At 52.8% G+C, this 18,642-nt stretch overlaps 6 protein-coding genes across 6 annotated transcripts; 4 read left to right on the forward strand and 2 right to left on the reverse strand.

Moving 5' to 3' along the window:
* The first annotated feature begins 89 nt into the window (after window positions 1–89).
* B0H65DRAFT_333281 (Decaprenyl diphosphate synthase-like protein) lies at window positions 90–1,504 on the forward strand. Its single transcript, XM_062823539.1, has 3 exons — window positions 90–407; window positions 460–868; window positions 927–1,504. Exons 1-3 carry the CDS (start codon window positions 315–317, stop codon window positions 1,421–1,423), a joined length of 999 nt encoding a protein of 332 aa, XP_062676984.1. The 5' UTR covers window positions 90–314; the 3' UTR covers window positions 1,424–1,504.
* A 522-nt stretch (window positions 1,505–2,026) lies between these two features.
* B0H65DRAFT_436577 (Met-10+ like-protein-domain-containing protein) lies at window positions 2,027–3,700 on the forward strand (the record flags this gene model as incomplete). The annotated part of the gene is made up of 5 exons (XM_062825251.1): window positions 2,027–2,336; window positions 2,401–2,502; window positions 2,565–2,642; window positions 2,702–3,120; window positions 3,185–3,700. The coding sequence occupies 5 exons, from the start codon at window positions 2,027–2,029 to the stop codon at window positions 3,698–3,700; spliced, it is 1,425 nt and encodes a 474-aa protein (XP_062676985.1).
* A 2,276-nt stretch (window positions 3,701–5,976) lies between these two features.
* Window positions 5,977–7,091, reverse strand: B0H65DRAFT_333388 (uncharacterized protein). The gene has a single exon (XM_062823540.1). The coding sequence runs from the start codon at window positions 6,727–6,729 to the stop codon at window positions 6,112–6,114; it is 618 nt and encodes a 205-aa protein (XP_062676986.1). The 5' UTR covers window positions 6,730–7,091; the 3' UTR covers window positions 5,977–6,111.
* Window positions 7,092–11,494: 4,403 nt separating this feature from the next.
* B0H65DRAFT_333432 (uncharacterized protein) lies at window positions 11,495–13,688 on the forward strand. The gene is made up of 2 exons (XM_062823541.1): window positions 11,495–12,580; window positions 12,640–13,688. Exons 1-2 carry the CDS (start codon window positions 11,874–11,876, stop codon window positions 13,673–13,675), a joined length of 1,743 nt encoding a protein of 580 aa, XP_062676987.1. The 5' UTR covers window positions 11,495–11,873; the 3' UTR covers window positions 13,676–13,688.
* Window positions 13,689–15,161: 1,473 nt separating this feature from the next.
* On the forward strand, window positions 15,162–16,219 carry B0H65DRAFT_512504 (proteasome component PRE2 precursor; the record flags this gene model as incomplete). Its single annotated transcript, XM_062828578.1, has 2 exons — window positions 15,162–15,296; window positions 15,479–16,219. The coding sequence occupies 2 exons, from the start codon at window positions 15,162–15,164 to the stop codon at window positions 16,217–16,219; spliced, it is 876 nt and encodes a 291-aa protein (XP_062676988.1).
* Window positions 16,220–16,738: 519 nt separating this feature from the next.
* Window positions 16,739–18,412, reverse strand: B0H65DRAFT_553172 (glycoprotease family-domain-containing protein; the record flags this gene model as incomplete). Its single annotated transcript, XM_062829945.1, has 1 exon — window positions 16,739–18,412. One exon carries the CDS (start codon window positions 18,410–18,412, stop codon window positions 16,739–16,741), a length of 1,674 nt encoding a protein of 557 aa, XP_062676989.1.
* Between the last annotated feature and the right edge of the window lie 230 nt (window positions 18,413–18,642).

Genomic DNA, 18,642 nt, shown 5'->3' on the forward strand with positions numbered 1-18,642 from the left:
AGCCAACTGGGTATGATAGCTGCAAGCAATCAGCAGTTTATGGAACCATCAGCGGCCTGGCTCCATTCTTTTCTCGTCGGCCTCTCTTTCTGTTCTCTCGTTTTATGCGCAACTTGACCTTCAGCGGTGGATAGACTTTGAACTGCATCCATCATCCTCTTCAACGCTCCTTTTCTGTATCGGCCGTCTATCCTGCGGTTGTCCCGAGACCCGTTGTCGTCCGAACATTCGTCCCGTCATATCGCACAGATTGCGCGACCGAGGTGTAACAAGGCCCATTGGGACGACCGCTGCGCGACAGCCTCCACGTCAACATGTTCAACCCACGGGATATCGAGGCCTACCGGCGCGATGAGAAACTTGGCCACAAAATGCTTACCCCCGAAGAGAGGATCAGGCTGCTCAAGGTACGACTGCTCCTGATGCGTTTAGAGAGTTGACTACTAACCTTTTGGATAGCCCTATCTGCCTTCGCCCCCTTTGCACCCCTCGGAGCAAGCCAACAAACGAGCAATGGAAGAGCAACAGAGGCTGGGAGTACGGCGTTTTCTAAAGAGGCACTGGCACCTGCTGGTCTTTACCATCATACATGCCCTGTTCTCGCTCTACATCCGAATCCGCCAAGCATACCACCAAGTGGTCAACAAAGTGTCTTCCGTCTATCACCACCATCACCGGGCGCCCGATCTGATTTACAACGATGTCAAGGACCTTCGAAGGCTACCAAACCACCTGAGTGTTATCTTGACCTTGGACGAGGACGCTAGAGGCGGTACCGGCTTGGCCAAGCTGATCGAGGAAGCTTCGGACATTGCTGCTTGGTGCGCAAGTGCCCGTATTCCCCAACTCTCCATTTATGAGAAGACCGGTACGTGGATGACTAAGAAACTAAGAAAGAAAAGACTACTGACATTCCCACCAAACAGGAACATTGAAGGGTTATCTTCCTCGCGTTCACAGATCCATGACACAAAAGCTCGCTGCATACTTCGGACCAAACACTCCCGGCATTGGTATTAGAGCACCTCACTGCCCCTCGATCGAGACGGCCCCAACTCTTGCCGCAAGCCGTATCGAGAACGAGGGCCTCAAGCATCTCTCAGTCATGATTCTGTCAGCTGAGGACGGCCGCGATTCCATTGTCGATCTTACCAAAACCCTTGCCGATATGTCCCAGCGGGGCAAGATCTCGACTTCGGATATCACAATCGAACTAGTCGATGCCGAGTTGAGCGAGAGTGTCATGGGCGAAACAGACCTCCTTCTCTTGTTCGGTCCTCGTGTCGAACTTGTTGGCTATCCTCCATGGCAAGTCCGCTTGACCGAGATCTCCCATGTCCAAGACAATGAGGGAGTCAACTATCAGGTCTTCTACCGGGGTCTTTTGAAGTATGCCGGTGCACAAATGCGCTGGGGAAGGTGATGAACCGAGCAGTACCAAGTGTTCAGTGGCTGGAACTTGAATGCGATCGAGTGACGCAGTGGTTGGATTCAATGGGTGGTTAACATGTGAAATAGGGTTATAGACTTCAGACTCTGACAGCATGCGAGCGGGGGAGTTTCATGTGTTCAACATTGTTTCATTTAGTGCATTGGAAGTTTCGTTAACAGGAAAAAGAATGTCTGCTCTTCGGTGAGGATAGACAAAGCTGGGCCGGGAACAAGAATGAACTGAGAGTAGGTTTGATCACCTGAAAATGGATTGCGGCTCGGACTAACTAACATGGCAAGAGACGATATCAAAGTAATATGTAAAGAGATACAATGGGCAATCCAGGACATGTGCCTGTATCAGCCACTCATGACGTTACGCTACGATACAGCCTTGTCCTAAAGAACAGAGATAAGATAAATCAGCCACATCTTGGTGGGGCTCTCTGTTTACTGTGGTTTAGCCTTGCGGTTGCCGCGTAACAAAGTTTCACTTCATTCGCCCAATTTGTATTTTACGAAAGGTAAGTTGAGCTTCCAAAGAAACAGGACACTCCACCAATTTATCGAGTTGTCTAAACCAGTTTCACTGACCATGTCTCAATCAGAAAAGGAAAATCAGGGGAGTGGGGAAGGGAAAACTCAAGACATGGCCATTTTCAGCCCACCCGTAGTTCGTTCAGGCGCTGGCGCCCTCAACCGGGCTCTGTTCACAAAGACTGTCAACTTGGCTGCCGCCGCCGTCAACGACAACCGTCTTATATCCAAGTACAGAAAAGAGCTTGAGCACAGCAAGGAGCTCCTGCGCCAGGACAGATTGTCCCCTATTGTGAACCACCCAGACAAGACCCTTGCCGACCAAGGAAAGAAGTGTCTGCTTCTTAGCCCCGACGTCAAGGCACCAGGTTAGAAATTTTCGAAAACCAATAGAAACATTTAAAAGACTAATTCTTTGTCTTCTTTTTCCAGAACCAGAAACATGGGGAGCTGCTCTCAAGGAAGGTGTTCAGAAGAAGGAGTTGTCTGTCATTCCTTATGAGCTCCAGCTCAACTATGACTACTGGACATATCGTATGAAACCTGAATCCAATACCCAACTTGTACCAGTGTCACCTTATTAACGTTGCCTACAGATGATATTATCACCTCTATTCTCCCCGAGGAACTTCATGACGATATCCCCTCCGGCTTCAACACCGCTGGTCATGTCGGTAAGTGAGCGTGGTCACTGTGCCTCCCGTCCTCTCAGCATGTTCTAACATCAGTCCAGCCCACATGAACCTTCGCGAGCGTTATATCCCCTACAAGAAGGTGATCGCCGAGGTCATCTTGGACAAGACCACCAACATCCGAACCGTCATCAACAAGGTCGACAATGTCGGAGCCGAGTCCGAGTTCCGAACCTTCCAGTACGAGGTTCTGGCTGGTCCCGACGACATGCAAGTCCAGGTTACCGAGAACGCCTGCACTTTCGAGTTTGACTACGCAAAGGTGTACTGGAACAGCAAGCTGGAGGCCGAGCACCGCAGGCTCATCAACATGTTCGAGCCCGGCGAGGTGGTGTGCGATGTTATGGCTGGCATCGGCCCCTTTGCTGTCCCCGCTGGCAAGAAGGGCGTCTTTGTCTGGGCTAACGACATGAACCCCGAGAGTAACAAGTATATGCAGGTGGCTATCAGCAGGAACAAGGTATGAATGAACTCTATACTTTCTTGTCTTATATATTTTGAGATCTAACTTGGCATACATACAGGTATCCCAATACGTCCGCCCCTTCTGCGAAGACGGCCGGACCTTCATCCACCACGCCGCCGACTCGGTCCTCGAAGCCCACCAGAACGGCGAGCACGTCCTGATCGCACCAAGGCCTCCCTCGCGCGCCAAGAAGGCGCCCAAGCTTTCCGAGCCCAAGCGCGTCGACGTCCCGCCCACCATCTCGCACTTCGTCATGAACCTGCCCGCCACCGCCATCGAGTTTTTGGGTTGCTACCGCGGCGTGTACACCGGCCACGAGGACCTTTTTTCTGAAGGTCGCAAACTGCCCCTCGTGCACGTCCACTGCTTCTCCTTCAAGGCCGATGACGAGACCCCGCTCAACGATATTTGTGAGAGGATCACCAAGTATCTTGGTTTCCCTGTTAAGCCGGGTAATCCGGATGTGGAGGGCGAGGTGGCGGTTCATGATGTTAGGGATGTGGCGCCGGCTAAGAGGATGTTTTGCGCTAGCTTTAGGATTCCGAGGGAGGTGGCTTTTGCGAAGAGGGACTGATTGAAGGGAGGTCGTTAAAGATGGATGGATGGATGGATGGCTAGAAGGAGCTAGGTACTAGCTAACTAGCTACTGGCAGGGAGGTTACTACTAGCACGGGCGCTCTACGTACTTGGCGATTCATGGCATTCATCCATGAATGACTCTTTTCAAGTGCAAGCTGGGAGAGGATGGATGGATGGATTGCTCGTATATTGCCGAGACTCTTGGGAGAGGACTTGTCATCGAAGATCTTGGAATTTTTCTTTGTCTACCTAGTTCGTATTTATCCTCTCTATCCTAGGGTTGCGTATTGAGCTACTAGCCAGGCAAAGGGGCAATATCATGAGGCGTGGGTCACTTGGAGACAAGAAGGGGATTTATCGTCACCCGCTGCAGCCAGGCGTCATGATTCCAATATCATGGTGAATAACTGGAAAGCACCAAGGCAATCTGTCTATCTACCTACCACCGAGTGAGCAGGGAATCGATACGCTCGGGTTCGTTTGTTAGAACTGCTGAAGTGTGATGGTGATGATGATGATGATGTGATCGATGGGCACACTCTTGGGTGTGTGTTTTGAACGCATACTAGAACCACCGCTAGTGCTATCTCCACCTCAGCTTTTGGACTTGAACAAATCAACAAATGGGGACATGACAGGAAGGAAAAGTGGATGAAGGATAGACAGGTACAGGTGTTGGAATCCTTGCTGTCTTTCTTTCCGTGGCTTGCAAAGACTCACTCAAGTCGGTTTTATCCCCACGTTGTACGGCCAATCACATCTGGTAAAGGACCTGCATGCTGACGGATCGAAGCTTGACTCGACTTCGTTGATATCACTAGCCTTTGGCCTCTATCAGTCGGTCAACATCTCCGGTAACGGTGAGACAACATACAATTTCCATTTTTAAACACCTTCCTCTCGTTTTCTTTTACCTTCTTCTGCATGACCGTCGAGTAAGCTAGGTTTTAGTGTTGGCGTTATCTCCGAGTCTACCGCACCATGAACCTGTTTGGCCATGCCACGAAGTCGAACGGCGTCGCTTGGCGGTCTGGTTTCTTCCCCTTCCCTTTTCGTACATTCTTCAAGGTGGTTAGGTTGTAACCCATGTCGATGCAGCGCTGTTGGCCACATTCAACTTTCATGTTTCAAAAGTCCCAGGGGGACGGAAGGAAGGAGGAGGCTGGGATGAAAAAGATATTATTTTTTTTTCTCCGTGGAATGGATCTTGGGTGTCGATTAGTTGTCGCTTCCTTTTTTTGTTGAGTGGGTGCAGTCATGGAAGGAACCACTCAAAACAGAGTGACATTGGCCTAAAAGTTTAAAGCCCTGTAGCTTCCGTAGCTTCCAAGTGGAAGCCGGAGGTTCTGAATTCACTAATGCACAGCCGGAGGAGCCTCCTTGCCTTGTCGTCGTTGGCACCTTCTCTCTCCGAGAAGCCTTTCAAGAAGTTCGTAGTTTGAACTGTGTTGGATTTCGTGGAACTATCTTTGCCGATCTGAATCATTCTTTCTCCCACTGAAAAAGAGTTGGCAGGTGCAGATGAACCAGGTGCCAGGCAAGGTAGATATCCCTCGGATGGCGTCTAGCTGCCACTGTTTTCGTGTTGCGCGCATCGGCCCGAGTTCTGGATGGCAAGAAGAAACAGGCCATTACCGCACTTGAAGCTGGAGTAGTGAGTTCATCTGGGTCGGGTAAGAAACCAAAAAAAGAAAAGAAAAAAAAATTGACGAGGGGGTCGTCGTTCGGTGTCATGGGCGAAGAGGTTCGAGCTTTCTTGGTACCGTAGATAGGTAGATAGATAGATGGATAGATGAAGCGGGTGGTGGTTGTAGGTAGAGATTTAGATAGCTTGCATGACTCGGTCAACGCATGGCGTTTCCGCCAGTGCTACTCTACTTACACATAGTATCATGTAGACTATAGTACACTCCCTCGGCGTGTGCGCAGGTGTTTAGTAGTGAAATGATGTTATTTTATAGGTATGTAATGGGTGTTGTTGTGCTTCGTGAGACGTCGGAAATTCCATGTTGTGTTGGTGTGATGGGAATTGATGAATTTGTCGATATGCAGGACCACGATAAAGGTCAATGTCTTGCCGCGGAATATTTTAAAAAGCTTATGAATGGTTGATGAATTACCTACTAGTTTTGGCATCCAAGAAGGTGTGCGGTGCGTGGGGTTTGGGTTACACGGAAGCTATAGTTCTTCAACGTCTAGATGTCTGAGACCAGCAATTTATCAACAGGTCGTTCGCAACGCCCATGAAGCTAACAAATCCTTGCGGAAATCCTAGAAGGATAGGCAAGTCCCCCAATATTTACCGACCAATAGGGATCCGGAGAGGAGGCCAGAAGAGGATATGTGCGCGATAGGTCCGGAGAAAATCTCCCTCTTCTTCAAATGTCACATTCGACTTGTAAACATTCAGCCCAGGGCAGTAGTATAGGAGGGTAGGAATCGATGCAATGAGACTCCCCGGAAATGCAGCCAACGGTCGATGAGGCAAGGCACATCGTTGGTTGATGGCAGGGTGTGGTGGTATACCCAAAGATGAACACACATCCGCGGACCGAGTTCGCATACCCGCATGTCTTTGTGCTCGTTGAAGCCAGTTATCTGATAGTGTACATACACACACCACCAGCTTCTGAACGGTGTACAGTACAGTAGTTCGTGGAGGGTACGGAGAAGAAGTATCACATATGTATCGTATGCAATGATAGAAAAAGGACCATGTATGTACTGACAAGGAATCAGGGAACGTTGGATGCAACGGAATACCAACTTGGTGGCAGGGTGACCCGAGTGCGGCGATAAGGGACGGGCGGGAGCTCTCGAACTCGCTGTGAATGTCTCGAAAGACCGGTAAGACGTTGTTGACCGGGTTAAAAGCAAAGCAAGATAAGGCAGGGAAAAGTGAAAATCTGAGACACCGGTTCCCCCGTTGCTTGACAACGTACGTTCCAGAAGGACAACAAAGAACTGATAAGGGAACAAGGGGTCCAGTACCCCCTTCCTTCCCGGTACCCTTTCCGATCTCATCTGTCAATGTCCCCTCGCTTCCCAGTGTCCCGCTTCCGTCCCGCTGGTGGTCATCAAGTCCTCTTCGGGGATGGGGAACAATGAACGGCTCTGGGTAGATGTAAAGTCTTATCGGACCTAAGCATCTCTAAAGGTGGGAGAATGATTGGCCAATCACCGGCATCCAATCGCTATAGAGTATAGAGTGTGAACGCCCTGGTATGAAGCTTCTGGATAAGGAGTAATTCACCGGCTAGGTGAGCGCCCGACTTCTTTTTTTCCGATGGCGAGGTGTCCCTGCACGAATGGCGGAGATAAAGCTAGATCGTTGCACACTAAAAGTTGTGAGCTTCACTGTACATAAAACCCGTAACTGGTAGAACATGAGAAAAGGTACACTGACTAGAGGTACTTGATAGTAGTAAGAGCTGCAGTTGTCGTGTCATCCAATAAAAGCAAGACGAGCGCCTGAACCTCTTTTTGAATACAGCCTCGCCGGTATTTCAAAGCTGCAAAGAAGATAAGTAAGAATAGAAGGACCCGTTGGTGATGACACTGGTGAAGATGCCGAATGATATTGTCATCTCGGACGTACAACTAATCCAACGAAAGACTTATTTCCTTAGCCATTACCTCATACCAAACTTGTCGAGTTGGATACCGTAGAGCTACGCAGGCCCTCAAACCGGCACGGTATATGAGGTGATGTCGTCAGAGGTCCTAACATGCTGGGTCCCCGTGCTGTCATCCCATGTCCGTTCGACCATCGGATCGGCCGAGTTCGTCCGAGCAGACTTGCCAGGTCCTTGTTGACTCCAGTTGTTTAACAGCGATCCGGTTCATCATTGAACCCTTGTAAGATTCAAAGTAAACGTTGTAGAGGTATTGTGCTCTTGGGATTCGATATTTCGATTTACGCTCTGACGACATTGTGTCGCTCTGCGGCTTTGTTTGGTCGTTGATCGGTAGACCAATCCCTATATAAATAGCAGCAGCAGCTTTGGATCGCCATTCTCTGCCCTTCATTCTGGCCCTCGGTGGCCGTTGATCTGGGACTATCTTGACTCCACCTGAGGCTTTCCAGTTGGAACGGGAGGTTCTCGTGTAACGTGAGTGAACGGGTGATAGTTGCCCACAGGGAGGTAGGTACATAGCTAGTCTCCTAGTGTGCTTCCGTAGTAGAATATGTGCTCCTGTGTCTCTATGTCGTTCCTGATCTGAGGAGATGGAAGATGTCTTCACGGCAAAGGCCCTTCATACCGAAAACGATACTCAATTCCTCGCTTCCGGGCATTTGTTCTCGCCTTGGAATCCATTGGCGGTAGCAAAGAAAGTGAGAACTCACAATGTCTATCGTAGATTTGGATTGACTTCTCGATTGTCGTCCAGACAATGCATCGCGGCTGCAACATGCCCCTCCTTTCTCCTCGCCAAGGACAACGCACAGCAGTGCTTGTAGGTAAAGATGTGGAATCAGGAGCAACTCGGTAAGCACGCAATGAGCTGTCAACTTGATGTCTCCTTTACATCTTCTGAGGCTGCCAAATTATGCTAGTTGCTGTTATGTAAAGGTAATGCCGACAACTACAGCTTGGGTTGATGAAGAAGCAAGAAAGTGCCGCCGACGTCGTCATCATCCCGTCCTGTCTTTACCCCCGTCCTTTGGCCGATAGCGAGCGTAGGTACTGCGTAAAACCGAGGGGATCACCAAACCCGCTCACCCGGAGGACATGTTGATGGATAGGGGTGACGAATACCTACAGCATAGAATGCAAATCCATTTTGGAAGGCTGTGTATGTAGCTGATCGGTTTCATCTGGTTTCCCGGGCCCAGCTCTGGGGATTGCTCCACACATTCCGCAATTTAACGCCCCCGTGGTACAGGCACTGCATGGAGGAAATATGGAGGGGGTGGAGTTTCTGGGGATCAAAGTCCGGGGTAACCGCTTAACCGCCTTAACAGGTCAAGAGTTTTGCTCCCGTGACGACGGATCCCCCAAGGCTCAACACCATGATTTCCCCTTTGGAAACCCAAGCCCATGTGCCTCACGGGCTGTCCGGTTTTGCCGGGGCGAGAGGTGCCAAACCACTGCGAACCACTTGTCGTGAGTTGCTTGTTGCTTGCTGACTGCCGGTACAACCAACAGGTCACGAGCATCTCCATATCTCCATTCATATACTTGGGGCGGGTTTCAGTTGTCAAAGGCGGGGTAAGCCAGCTCGGGGGATTGGGTATGTACTTCCAAATGTGCATCTTGAATGGCCCCCGTTCAGATGTGGGAGCTGCCGGCTGTCGATGATGCCCGGGCTGTAAAAGCCTGGTTCGAGACTAACAATTAAACACGGTATTGACGTTTGACGGGCTCGCCGGGCGGAGCCATGATGGCAGCCATGAAGGGAGATCCTTTCTTGAAGCGGGAGAAGTCGGAACAATGCAAGTGGTTGTTGCTTGAGCATGCTTGGATACGTCGGCAGGTGTCATGCTCGTTCATCATATCACGTGCCATGTGTGTAAATGCTGAATTGCCGAGTTGATTGCATGTCGTCTTCGGTTTCTGGAAGGAATTGAATTTGGAAACGGAAGAGGAAGTGTCGATTGTCCAAGCGAGGCCGGGGGCGAGGCTGTTCCCCTGGTTTGTACCTGTCCAGTGGTTCCTTCCTTCTAGACTCCCAGGTACCGGTACATTACAGGTGGAGAATCTGCCCTGTGCTTGAAGAATCGAGGGGCGACCAATGAGACGCTGTCACCGAGTGCCATCCAAGGTTGAAATTGAAATTTCCTTCTGGATGGTCCTGATGACCAAAACGACCTTTTTCGAGTACCACTGTACACCCCCATGACGGTCCGAAGCGCGGGGGTTGCCGCGCGACGTGATGGCCTGGATTTGAAGAAGCTTTTCACAAGTTACAGGCACGGGGGGGCGCGCTTTGAAAATGTCGACTTATCCGCCCGATTTTCGTCCCGTCTGTGCTGGTGCAGTGCGGGGGTCGCAAGGGACGGCGTTCCGGAATAACTCGAGATCGGGGTTGTCGTCGTTGAAAGTCAATGTGTCCAACCAACCTGACTTCCCGGTGTAGGCCGGAACTTATAGACCGGTGAGGAGCAAAGAGGTGACCAAAGGGCCTTGACAAGTTGACGGATTCAAGAACCCGCGGACGACCCGACCAAGAGATTGAATTGAGCAAAGAAGCATGGAAGCCCTGGACCGAGGACCGAGTCAATAAATGAAAGCATGAAACCAATGCTCATTTCATGGACGCTTGGACACAAACTCCCGTCCGCTTTTGACTACAAGAAAAACAGCCGTTGAGAAGCCGAACAAGGTCACACGGGCCTTGTGTGCCTTACCTATTGCCCCCTGTCCGCTTCATTCCATTCCAGCCGGGCCATCCAGAACACTTCAGCGTGGTGAAGCGGGCCAACCGCAAGCCTCCGTCATTCTCAGGTGGCCCTGAGGCTCACCCAACAATGTCCGCCGTGTCCGCGTTATCCCCCAGAAAACTTCAAAGCGCCCTTCTCACCAGGCCATCTCACCTTAAAGACACTCGTTACCGGAAATTGCTTCATCAGATCTCGGGCTCGCCTTTGAGAGCACGCTTGCTTGGGCTTGTTTTCTTTGCAGACCGCCTCCGCTGCCGTTGTCTTTCTTTTCTCGAGGTTCGGCAGCACACGGAACAGAGCAGCATTGGGCATGGTTTTTTTTTTCTTGCCTAGCTCGTTTTTCAACCTGGAACCCCTGCTCCATGCCGAAGTCGTCCCCCAATCGCGAATCCCCGAGTGACTCTGGCAGGCTTTTTTGGCCGCTGTACCCCGGTACTTGCTGGGAATTGTAATTTCCCATCTCTCTTCCCCAGATTGTTAAGGTGAGGTTGATTCACCACGGTGACCAGCACTCAACACACCTCATGCCCTTCCATGAGTCTCGAAAAGTATAGACGAGGCTGGAAATGAGTTGTTGAGCACTGGACGAGCTAACCTCACTAACTCGAGGCCCAGAGAGGATCAAAAAGAACCGTGTACCCTTGAAAGGTCTGCGGTTGTCGATAGGAGTGGTTCTCTGAACGCCTTCCACGTCCATTGGATGTCAAACTACTATGCCATGTAGCTGCCTGGTTCCGCGCTCATTTTCTGTACGAATCACATCCCACATTGCAGAAAAGTAAGGTAAGTCGAGCACCTAGAGCTCGGTCTGTATAACATGCCGTCGTCACAAACAGGTGTCGAGTGCCCATCGACAGCCTGTAGCTCTGCCATGCTGCCATCATCTTGGTCATCATCCGTCGTATGGCCGAATTGTGCGACCGGTCGCGTACGTTTGATGACAAGCCGTCTATGGTATAAAGCAGACATGCCACCCTCGACGTACCGACTCCTCGACAGAACAGTGTCGGCGGCAGAACCCCCATGCTCTGGCAACCTCAGCGCGACCTTGGTTGCCAGACTTGTGAGGTGAAGTGTACTTGCCCGCAGTAATGGTACCCCCAAACAACAACAACACACGCCCCCCGTCGACCAAGCAGCGACGAGCCCCTCCCACTGTGTCTGCCCCCGACCCAACCATCCCACGTTCTCAGGTTCTGGTTGACAGGGGCGGCCGGACAAGGGCCTGCCTACCACGGACGACCACGGGCATTCGATACCCACACCCGCTTAACCGTTTATAGTGCCTTTTCACTTAACTACACCCAACTTCCCTTCACACTCCGGTGGACCGGTCACCACACACCTCGCTGCACACCCTTTCAAAGGAACACCCTTTCAAACCTCCCTTGCGCAAACTCCTCCCCCTCTGGCCTTCCCGAACCCGGTGCGCTCACTGCTTGAGCTTCTCTTGTTTCGTTGTCTTTTTTCTTGCCCTTGGATCCCCGCTAGTCCACCGTTACCTTAGCAGCCTGTCACCCGTGCCAGCCTTGCCCCGTCGTTTCGCGACATGCCCATGTCCCATCTCGATTGACGGCGCTATTCTTGCACTACTCGCCCTCTTTGTTCGCGAGACTCGCTACGAAACCAACACCAAAGCGACGACAACCCAAATCTTGCGCCGAGACCCGACCTTGTCACCTCCTGTTCTCGGGATACTTATGAAGCACTTTTCTAGTCGCACGTTGGAGAAGGATTGAGAAGGTGGCTTGCAGGTCACCAGGAATTTTCAGAATTTTCAGCCATGGCCGTCGTCATCACGTCCGAAGACGATACGTTTTTCGGGTCGCCCTTGCGTCGATCGCAGTCGCAGCCCAAGTTCAACACAAAACGCTCGGGTTTCCACACGTCGGCGTCAACGTCGAGGCTCAGCGACATCTATCACCACTCGTCAAAGGCCTTCGACCACTCGACCCCGTCTTCTTCGGCGCCTTCTTCCCCTCGCGCCATTCACCTCGAATCATCCGAGCTGTCGGATTCTTCTACGCCTGTCACGAACCCTTCTCTCACCTCGGACAGCGATGACGAAGATATTCTAGAAGCTGCGATTTCGAGGAGAGGCTTTGGGGGCCGCCTGCCTCGTTATGAGGAGGATGTCGGTTATTTCAACCATGTGGAGCATGCGGGACCCCCACCCAGTCCGCGAACCGATCAGTCGTACACTTCCTCGCCGTCTGGAAACGATACGTCTACTCCCACCTCGCGACCCGAGTCTCCGGAGCTTGTTTATGAAAGGGCTGAGGACGATATGGCGATCAAGATACAGCCTTCCAGACATGTGGACTATCTCTCGCACAACTGGCGCGAGGAGGACATTTGGTCGTCTTGGAAGCTTATTGTTGCCAAAAGGGGAGATTATGCCAACTCGGCTCGGCTAGAGAATGCTTCTTGGAGGACATGGATGAAGTCTAAGAACAACCTCGGCACCGTTTCTCCGGAAACGTTGAACTGGTATGTTCTCCGGCTGGTTTCCCCCCCAGGTCACGTTCTGGGTAACTGACAATTCACAGGCTGAAAGATTGCGATGTGACATGGCTATACGGGCCCTTGCAGACTGGTCCTTCGATAGACTCCAACAACTCGAGCAACAACAGCGCAAGGATGTCCAAGACCAACTCCTTCGCAAAAAAGCCCATCTTGAAAAAGAGGAGCATGTCGGAGCTCATGCTTCATAGATCTCTCTCCGCGTCCTCACTCGTCAAACAGGCGGCGGCAGCCGTACAAGCACAACAGAAAGGAGTCCTCAAGAAGACTGGTTTTCGACGACCTGGTCTAGACCGAGCCAACACCGATTTTGTCACCTTCCCATTCTCGTCTCGCGGCCTCAGCAATGACAACAGTCTGTTTCCGACAGCCGTGTCTTCCGGTCTCGTATCTCCTAGCGGTGAGCGGAAGCATATCCACTTCAACGAGCAGGTAGCACAGTGCATTGCTGTGGAAATCAAAGGGGATGACGATGACGACGACGTCGAGCCCGAAATCAACTACAACAGCGATTCGGATGACGACGCAATCATGATGAAGCGGACCAAAGGGAAGAAGCTGAGACCTGTGTTGAAAAAGACAAAAAGTCACAGCCACAGCGGTGGAGAGAGCAGGACAATTGCCATGCTGCCCTCCACCACCCTCAAGTATCGGGAGGACACCCCCGAACCAACGGAATCGGCCATGAAGCACAGCACAGGTGTGTTTAGGGGAACAGTACTGTCCCCTTCTTCATCTCAGGAGACGTTACGTCCGGCCAAGAAGTCCGGCAGATTCTTTGTTGACAGCGATGACGAGGAGGATGAAGACGACGAACCGACGTCAAACTGGTCCTCTGCGAAATCCACGGAAGGCTCGCTCGGCGGGCTCCGTCGTTCAACTTCGTCTGCCAGTCTTTCGAAAGAACCAGCTGGCATGAGGAGAACCGAGTCGGGCATGTTCATGCCATACGAGCAAGGCGAAAACTCGAACAGTGAAGGCCTTTTAGGCCGGGTCATTGATACGGTAAATACGGCCAGGGACATAGTCCACGTTATCTGGAACGTTGGGTGGAAGAGATAATCTACCACTTGGCTAGACCACTCTTATTAACCAATCCATTTTCCAGAAGGAGGCCACGGCGAACAACCTGAACTCGCAACGATTTCGACTCGGCTGAAGTTCTTCAACTTATAAACAAGAACACAAAACAAATCCGCTCGATGGGCTACCATCCAAACATGGCATCTGATGCCAGCGCATGGCGCGCAAAAGTGGATCCGCAACAACGACCACGACGACGACCTGCCTACATCATTATTCCGAAGCGGCAACAACCGCAGATATACCCCGGAAGGTCTCGAGGGATCTTCCGGTTGCATTGATCACGACAACGCGAAAGCATGCATTGGCCATGGTGTTATAGGGTTACTTTAATGGTACTTGGTTTTTTTGTTCTTTTTTATTCTCCATTTACCCCTTTCTTTTTCAAAAGCCACTCGGTTCAGAGTTGGCAGAGCCTGGCGCAGGGAGGAGTGGACTAGGTGTTCGTCATATCGATCGTCAAACAGTCAATGCCACTTTCCGAGTTGTGTCTTGCTTCGTGTCTGACTATGGGTTTGGTTCGGCTTGGATTCGGTTTTTCCGGTAACGGGTTGAGGAGGCTTATACCGCAGGCTTTTCGAATTTTTACTTGGCTTTGCTTTGGTGTTGGGGAAAGACAAAAATTTGCAGAGGGGAGAAAAACAAGATTTGCGCTTTGAGCGCTTGGATATTGATTGCTCCTTGCCCTCAGGCGGAGAAGTGAAGCTGATATGGTCGGGAAATCAGCTCGCAGGACCTGGGGGTGGCGTTCGAGCGCCAGGTGCATTTCCACGGCGTTGGACGGAGAAAGCAAAAGGAAAGAAAAGCGCGTCTGGTCCTGTCTTGCGCGTCAGCTCATCCTAACATTCATACCCCTATCCATATCACGGCGGCGCAAGAAATGGTGGAAGCATTCTTATGACCGGACCGGTCCTTCGTGGGGAGCGAGGGTTAGTTATGTGGCTGAGAGTAATTGAAACACCACTGTACATCATGTGCATAGTAGTAAACAAAGATCCTTGGCCATAAGTAAATTTCGAACTGCGGTCATCTTCATGAAATGCTGATATTCAATGCCGTACCACTCAACACGGCATTCGATGCCAAGACAGTACAAAGGTACCTCATGTGCTGCCAGCTGGCGGGGCCGCCCGCCCAAGCTGATGAACACGTGCGTGGGGAGCTGCCTGGTTGGTGGGCACCTGCGTGTAGGGAGCTCCAAACTGCCCGCCTTCCACTTGCTACCCACTGCCGCTGACGCCGCCGTAGCTGCTACCTTGCCAGGCTAACAACAGTGACACTGACAACCCATTCAACGTCAACATCATCACCATCATCTCAACCAGTCGTCCAACTTCCGTCGTCCTCCCCGCCGAACGTCTCTCTCCCTCGCAACCATCTATAGCTTCCCGACCGTCTTTGGGAACCGCCGAACCCCACACCGAACATCGAACCCTCCTCCATTTAAACAAGTTAATCGACCATCATGGATGCGCTTGTCGCAAGGTACAGCCGTCCGGCTTACCAGCAGAATGAGCTCTTCTCGGAAGAGGAACAGCAAGACCTTTGCGAAACCCAGCCTCCTTTGTCTCTCAAGTTCGCCATGCCTCCAGTAGCTCATGTTCGTCTCTCCCTGTTTGCCTTCCTCCTCTCAGTACCCCTCGCAGTACCCCTCCGGCCTCATCTCTCTTCCTGTTTGCCCTATCCTAGCTAGCCAGACCCCGTCGATGACGGGCCACGACGACGACGACGACGACGATGATGATGATAGTGATAATAAGCTAACTTGTTCACCCACAACAGCCCTCCTCCTGGCTCCGCGCCGCAACCGACGACCGCGCCAACCCTTCGTGCCCCATCAAGATCGCCCACGGCACGACCACACTCGCCTTCCGGTTCCAGGGCGGCATCATCGTGGCGACGGACTCTCGCGCGACCGCCGGCAACTGGATCGCCTCGCAAACAGTCAAGAAGGTGATCGAGATCAACAGCGACCTGCTGGGCACCATGGCGGGCGGCGCGGCCGACTGCCAGTACTGGCTGGCGTGGCTGGGCATGCAGTGCCGGCTGCACGAGCTGCGGCACAAGCGCCGCATCAGTGTCGCGGCGGCCTCCAAGATCCTGGCCAACCTGGTGTACCAGTACAAGGGCATGGGCCTGTCCATGGGCACCATGTGCGCCGGCGTCACCAAGGAGGAAGGGCCCGCGCTTTACTACATTGATTCGGACGGCACCCGGCTGGCGGGTAACCTGTTCTGCGTCGGATCCGGTCAGACTTTTGCCTATGGCGTCCTGGATGCCGAGTACAGATACGACCTGACGACGGAGGAGGCGCTCGAGCTGGGCAGCAGGAGCATTTTGGCCGCTACACATCGTGATGCCTACTCTGGTGGCTTCATCAACTTGTACCACGTCAAGGAGTCGGGATGGGAGAAGCACGGCTTCAACGACACGAACCCTATCTTCTGGAAGACCAAGCTGGAGAAGGGCGAGTTTAGCAACGTCACGAGCGACTTCAACGAGGATGTTTCGACCCGCGTTTAAGGAAGGAAGGGGACGACGGATGGGGGTAGTGAATATGGCTTGACTGACCCGGACTGAATGGACGGATGTTAGTGAGGCATGGGCACTTGGCCAGGAGCAGCATACTACACATAATGAAGAAACGATATGAGCCTCGAATGTGTGTCGCCATAGCATTCTAGATTCTTACGGACAACGCGACACTGGAATGAATCAGCTTAACAAGGCCATATTGCCTACTTTATACGTATGTGAAACTATTGTACAAGAAGGGGTGATGGACATCAAAGTCCTGACCAAGTCTAATACGCACGCTTGATGGATCATGGCCCCTTTCTAGCCATATCCCTATACATAATGATACACCCTACGCTTCTGACTGCCGCTATCATACAGATGAACTTTTATTACACACAAGACAAAAGCAAAAAGTCCCAACGCCCCAAACACCCCATCACCCATGCACACAGCACACTGTTCTTTCTCAACGTAGCAGTCCCGATACTCCCGGCGGGTTAATCCTGCCCGTACGGTTCCGGCTTAAGAGGAACGCCTCACATAAAACGGTTTCTCCTCCGTCCCCAAGATGCCGCCCTGCTCGCCCGTCGAACTCATGCTCCACTTCTTAATCGGCAGCATGTCCAACTTGCTCACCCAACCCGCCCTCCACATCTCCGACCCCGTCCACGCAATCATGGCCGCGTTGTCCGTACACAGGTGCACAGGGGGAGCCATAATCCGGATGTGTCCGAACCCGCGCACCTCCAGCACGCGACGGAGCACGTGCCGGAGAAACTGGTTGCTGGCCACGCCGCCCGACACCACGAGCGTCTTGACCTTTTGTGCTTCGCCCGACGTCTTGGCCTGCTGCTGGAGCACCATGACGATGCGCGAGGCGAGGTGCTCAAAGGCCAGCTGCATGGTCGCGCGCGCCAGGTAGCGGCGCTGCTCCATCTGGTCTTGTTCGTTGAGGGCCGGCGAGAGGAGAGCGGTCGAAGTGGAAGAGTCTGCGGGTGAGGGAGCCATGTCGTCGGACCCGACTCCGGACCCGGACTCGGCGGGAGAGTCCTCCCGCGAAAGAACCTGGTCCTGGCAATTCTCGTATGAAGAAAACCCGTCCAGCGAGTCGGCGATGCGCTGCGCTTGCGAGCCGAGACCCGTGAAGTTGTACTCCATCTTCCTAGAGGCGTACAGAGGCGGCGAGAGGTGCCAGCCGTACGGCGAGTTGTGCTGCTCGATCTCGGCCGCCCGGGTGGCAGGCGGTGTGTACTTGAAGTTGTACTCCCTCTCGTCGGCACCGGTGGCGAAGCGCGGGAAGGCGAAGCGCTCCAGCGCGGCGGCGTACATGACGTTTTGGCCCGAGTTCAGGACCGAGGGCGGAAGGATCTTGCGCGCGGCCTTGTCGAGCATGTCGCCTAGCGCGATGTTATCGGTCGTGCACTGGATCAGATGCGACGTCAGGGAGGCCGAGTAGACCAGTTGCGTGTGGCCGCCCGAGACGAGCAGGTTGAGGTAGGGGTAATCGAGGTTGGCGGTGCGCTGATCAACCTCTTCTTCCTGCTTTTCTGATGCTGCTTTTAGTTCGGGATCGACGACCCGTTGTTGGCGTTGTCCCCATGGGGATGATGCGAGGCTGGGAGCAGCGAAGGAGCGGTCTAGAGCGTAGACGAGCTGCGGCGTGAGAGCGTGGGCTTGCATGTGGTGGACGCCCACGATCGGGATGCCCCAGGCCAACGCCAGACCCTTGGCTACTTCCATGCCGGTGGCCAAGCTGGTGGGCATGCCGGGGCCGCGGGTGACGGCGATGAGGTCGGGGCTTCTGTACTTCAGTCTGCTAGTTGCGTAAGACGCGTTGCCCCGGGTGCCGTCTTCAGGAAGAGACCGGATGGCCTCCTCGACCAGGGTTGCGAGGTGCCGCTGGTGCCACTCGACGGCGATGGCCGGGTGGACGCCGCCGAACTGGCGCTGGTCCGACGTGATTTTCTTGTTGAAGAGTAGGCGGGCCACCATTTCGGGTTTCTCGGTCCTCTCGGTGCTCTCGTAGCTCTGAAGGAGGGCAACGCACGTGTCGTCGCAGGATGTCTCGATGGCCAAGGTCAGGAGTTCTTTCTGGCGCTTGAACTGCGTGACATGTCCGAGCAGTTTTTCCTGTTCCTGCTTGTGCCGCGGCGGCGCAGGCCTATCCTGAGCCTTTCTGAGATTGTAGATATGCATGTTTGATGTTGATTCTTGTGTTGATGTTTGAGTGGATGTTGGTGTTGATGTTGGCTCATGAGATGTGCTCATGGCTCTGGGGGGAGATGCTCGCTTTATATACCGTGGCTGCTGTCGAACATGACTGATGCCCAAACTTGCTCTTGCTGTCCATGCTCGTGGTCCAGCACCGTGGACAAGTTGTAGGTTCCTCATGTTGGTTTATATCGAGTCTTCTTTCCTCTTGGTCG

The sequence above is a fragment of the Neurospora tetraspora genome (assembly GCF_033439725.1).
Source record: "Neurospora tetraspora strain CBS 560.94 chromosome Unknown B0H65scaffold_9, whole genome shotgun sequence".
NCBI lineage: Eukaryota > Fungi > Ascomycota > Sordariomycetes > Sordariales > Sordariaceae > Neurospora > Neurospora tetraspora.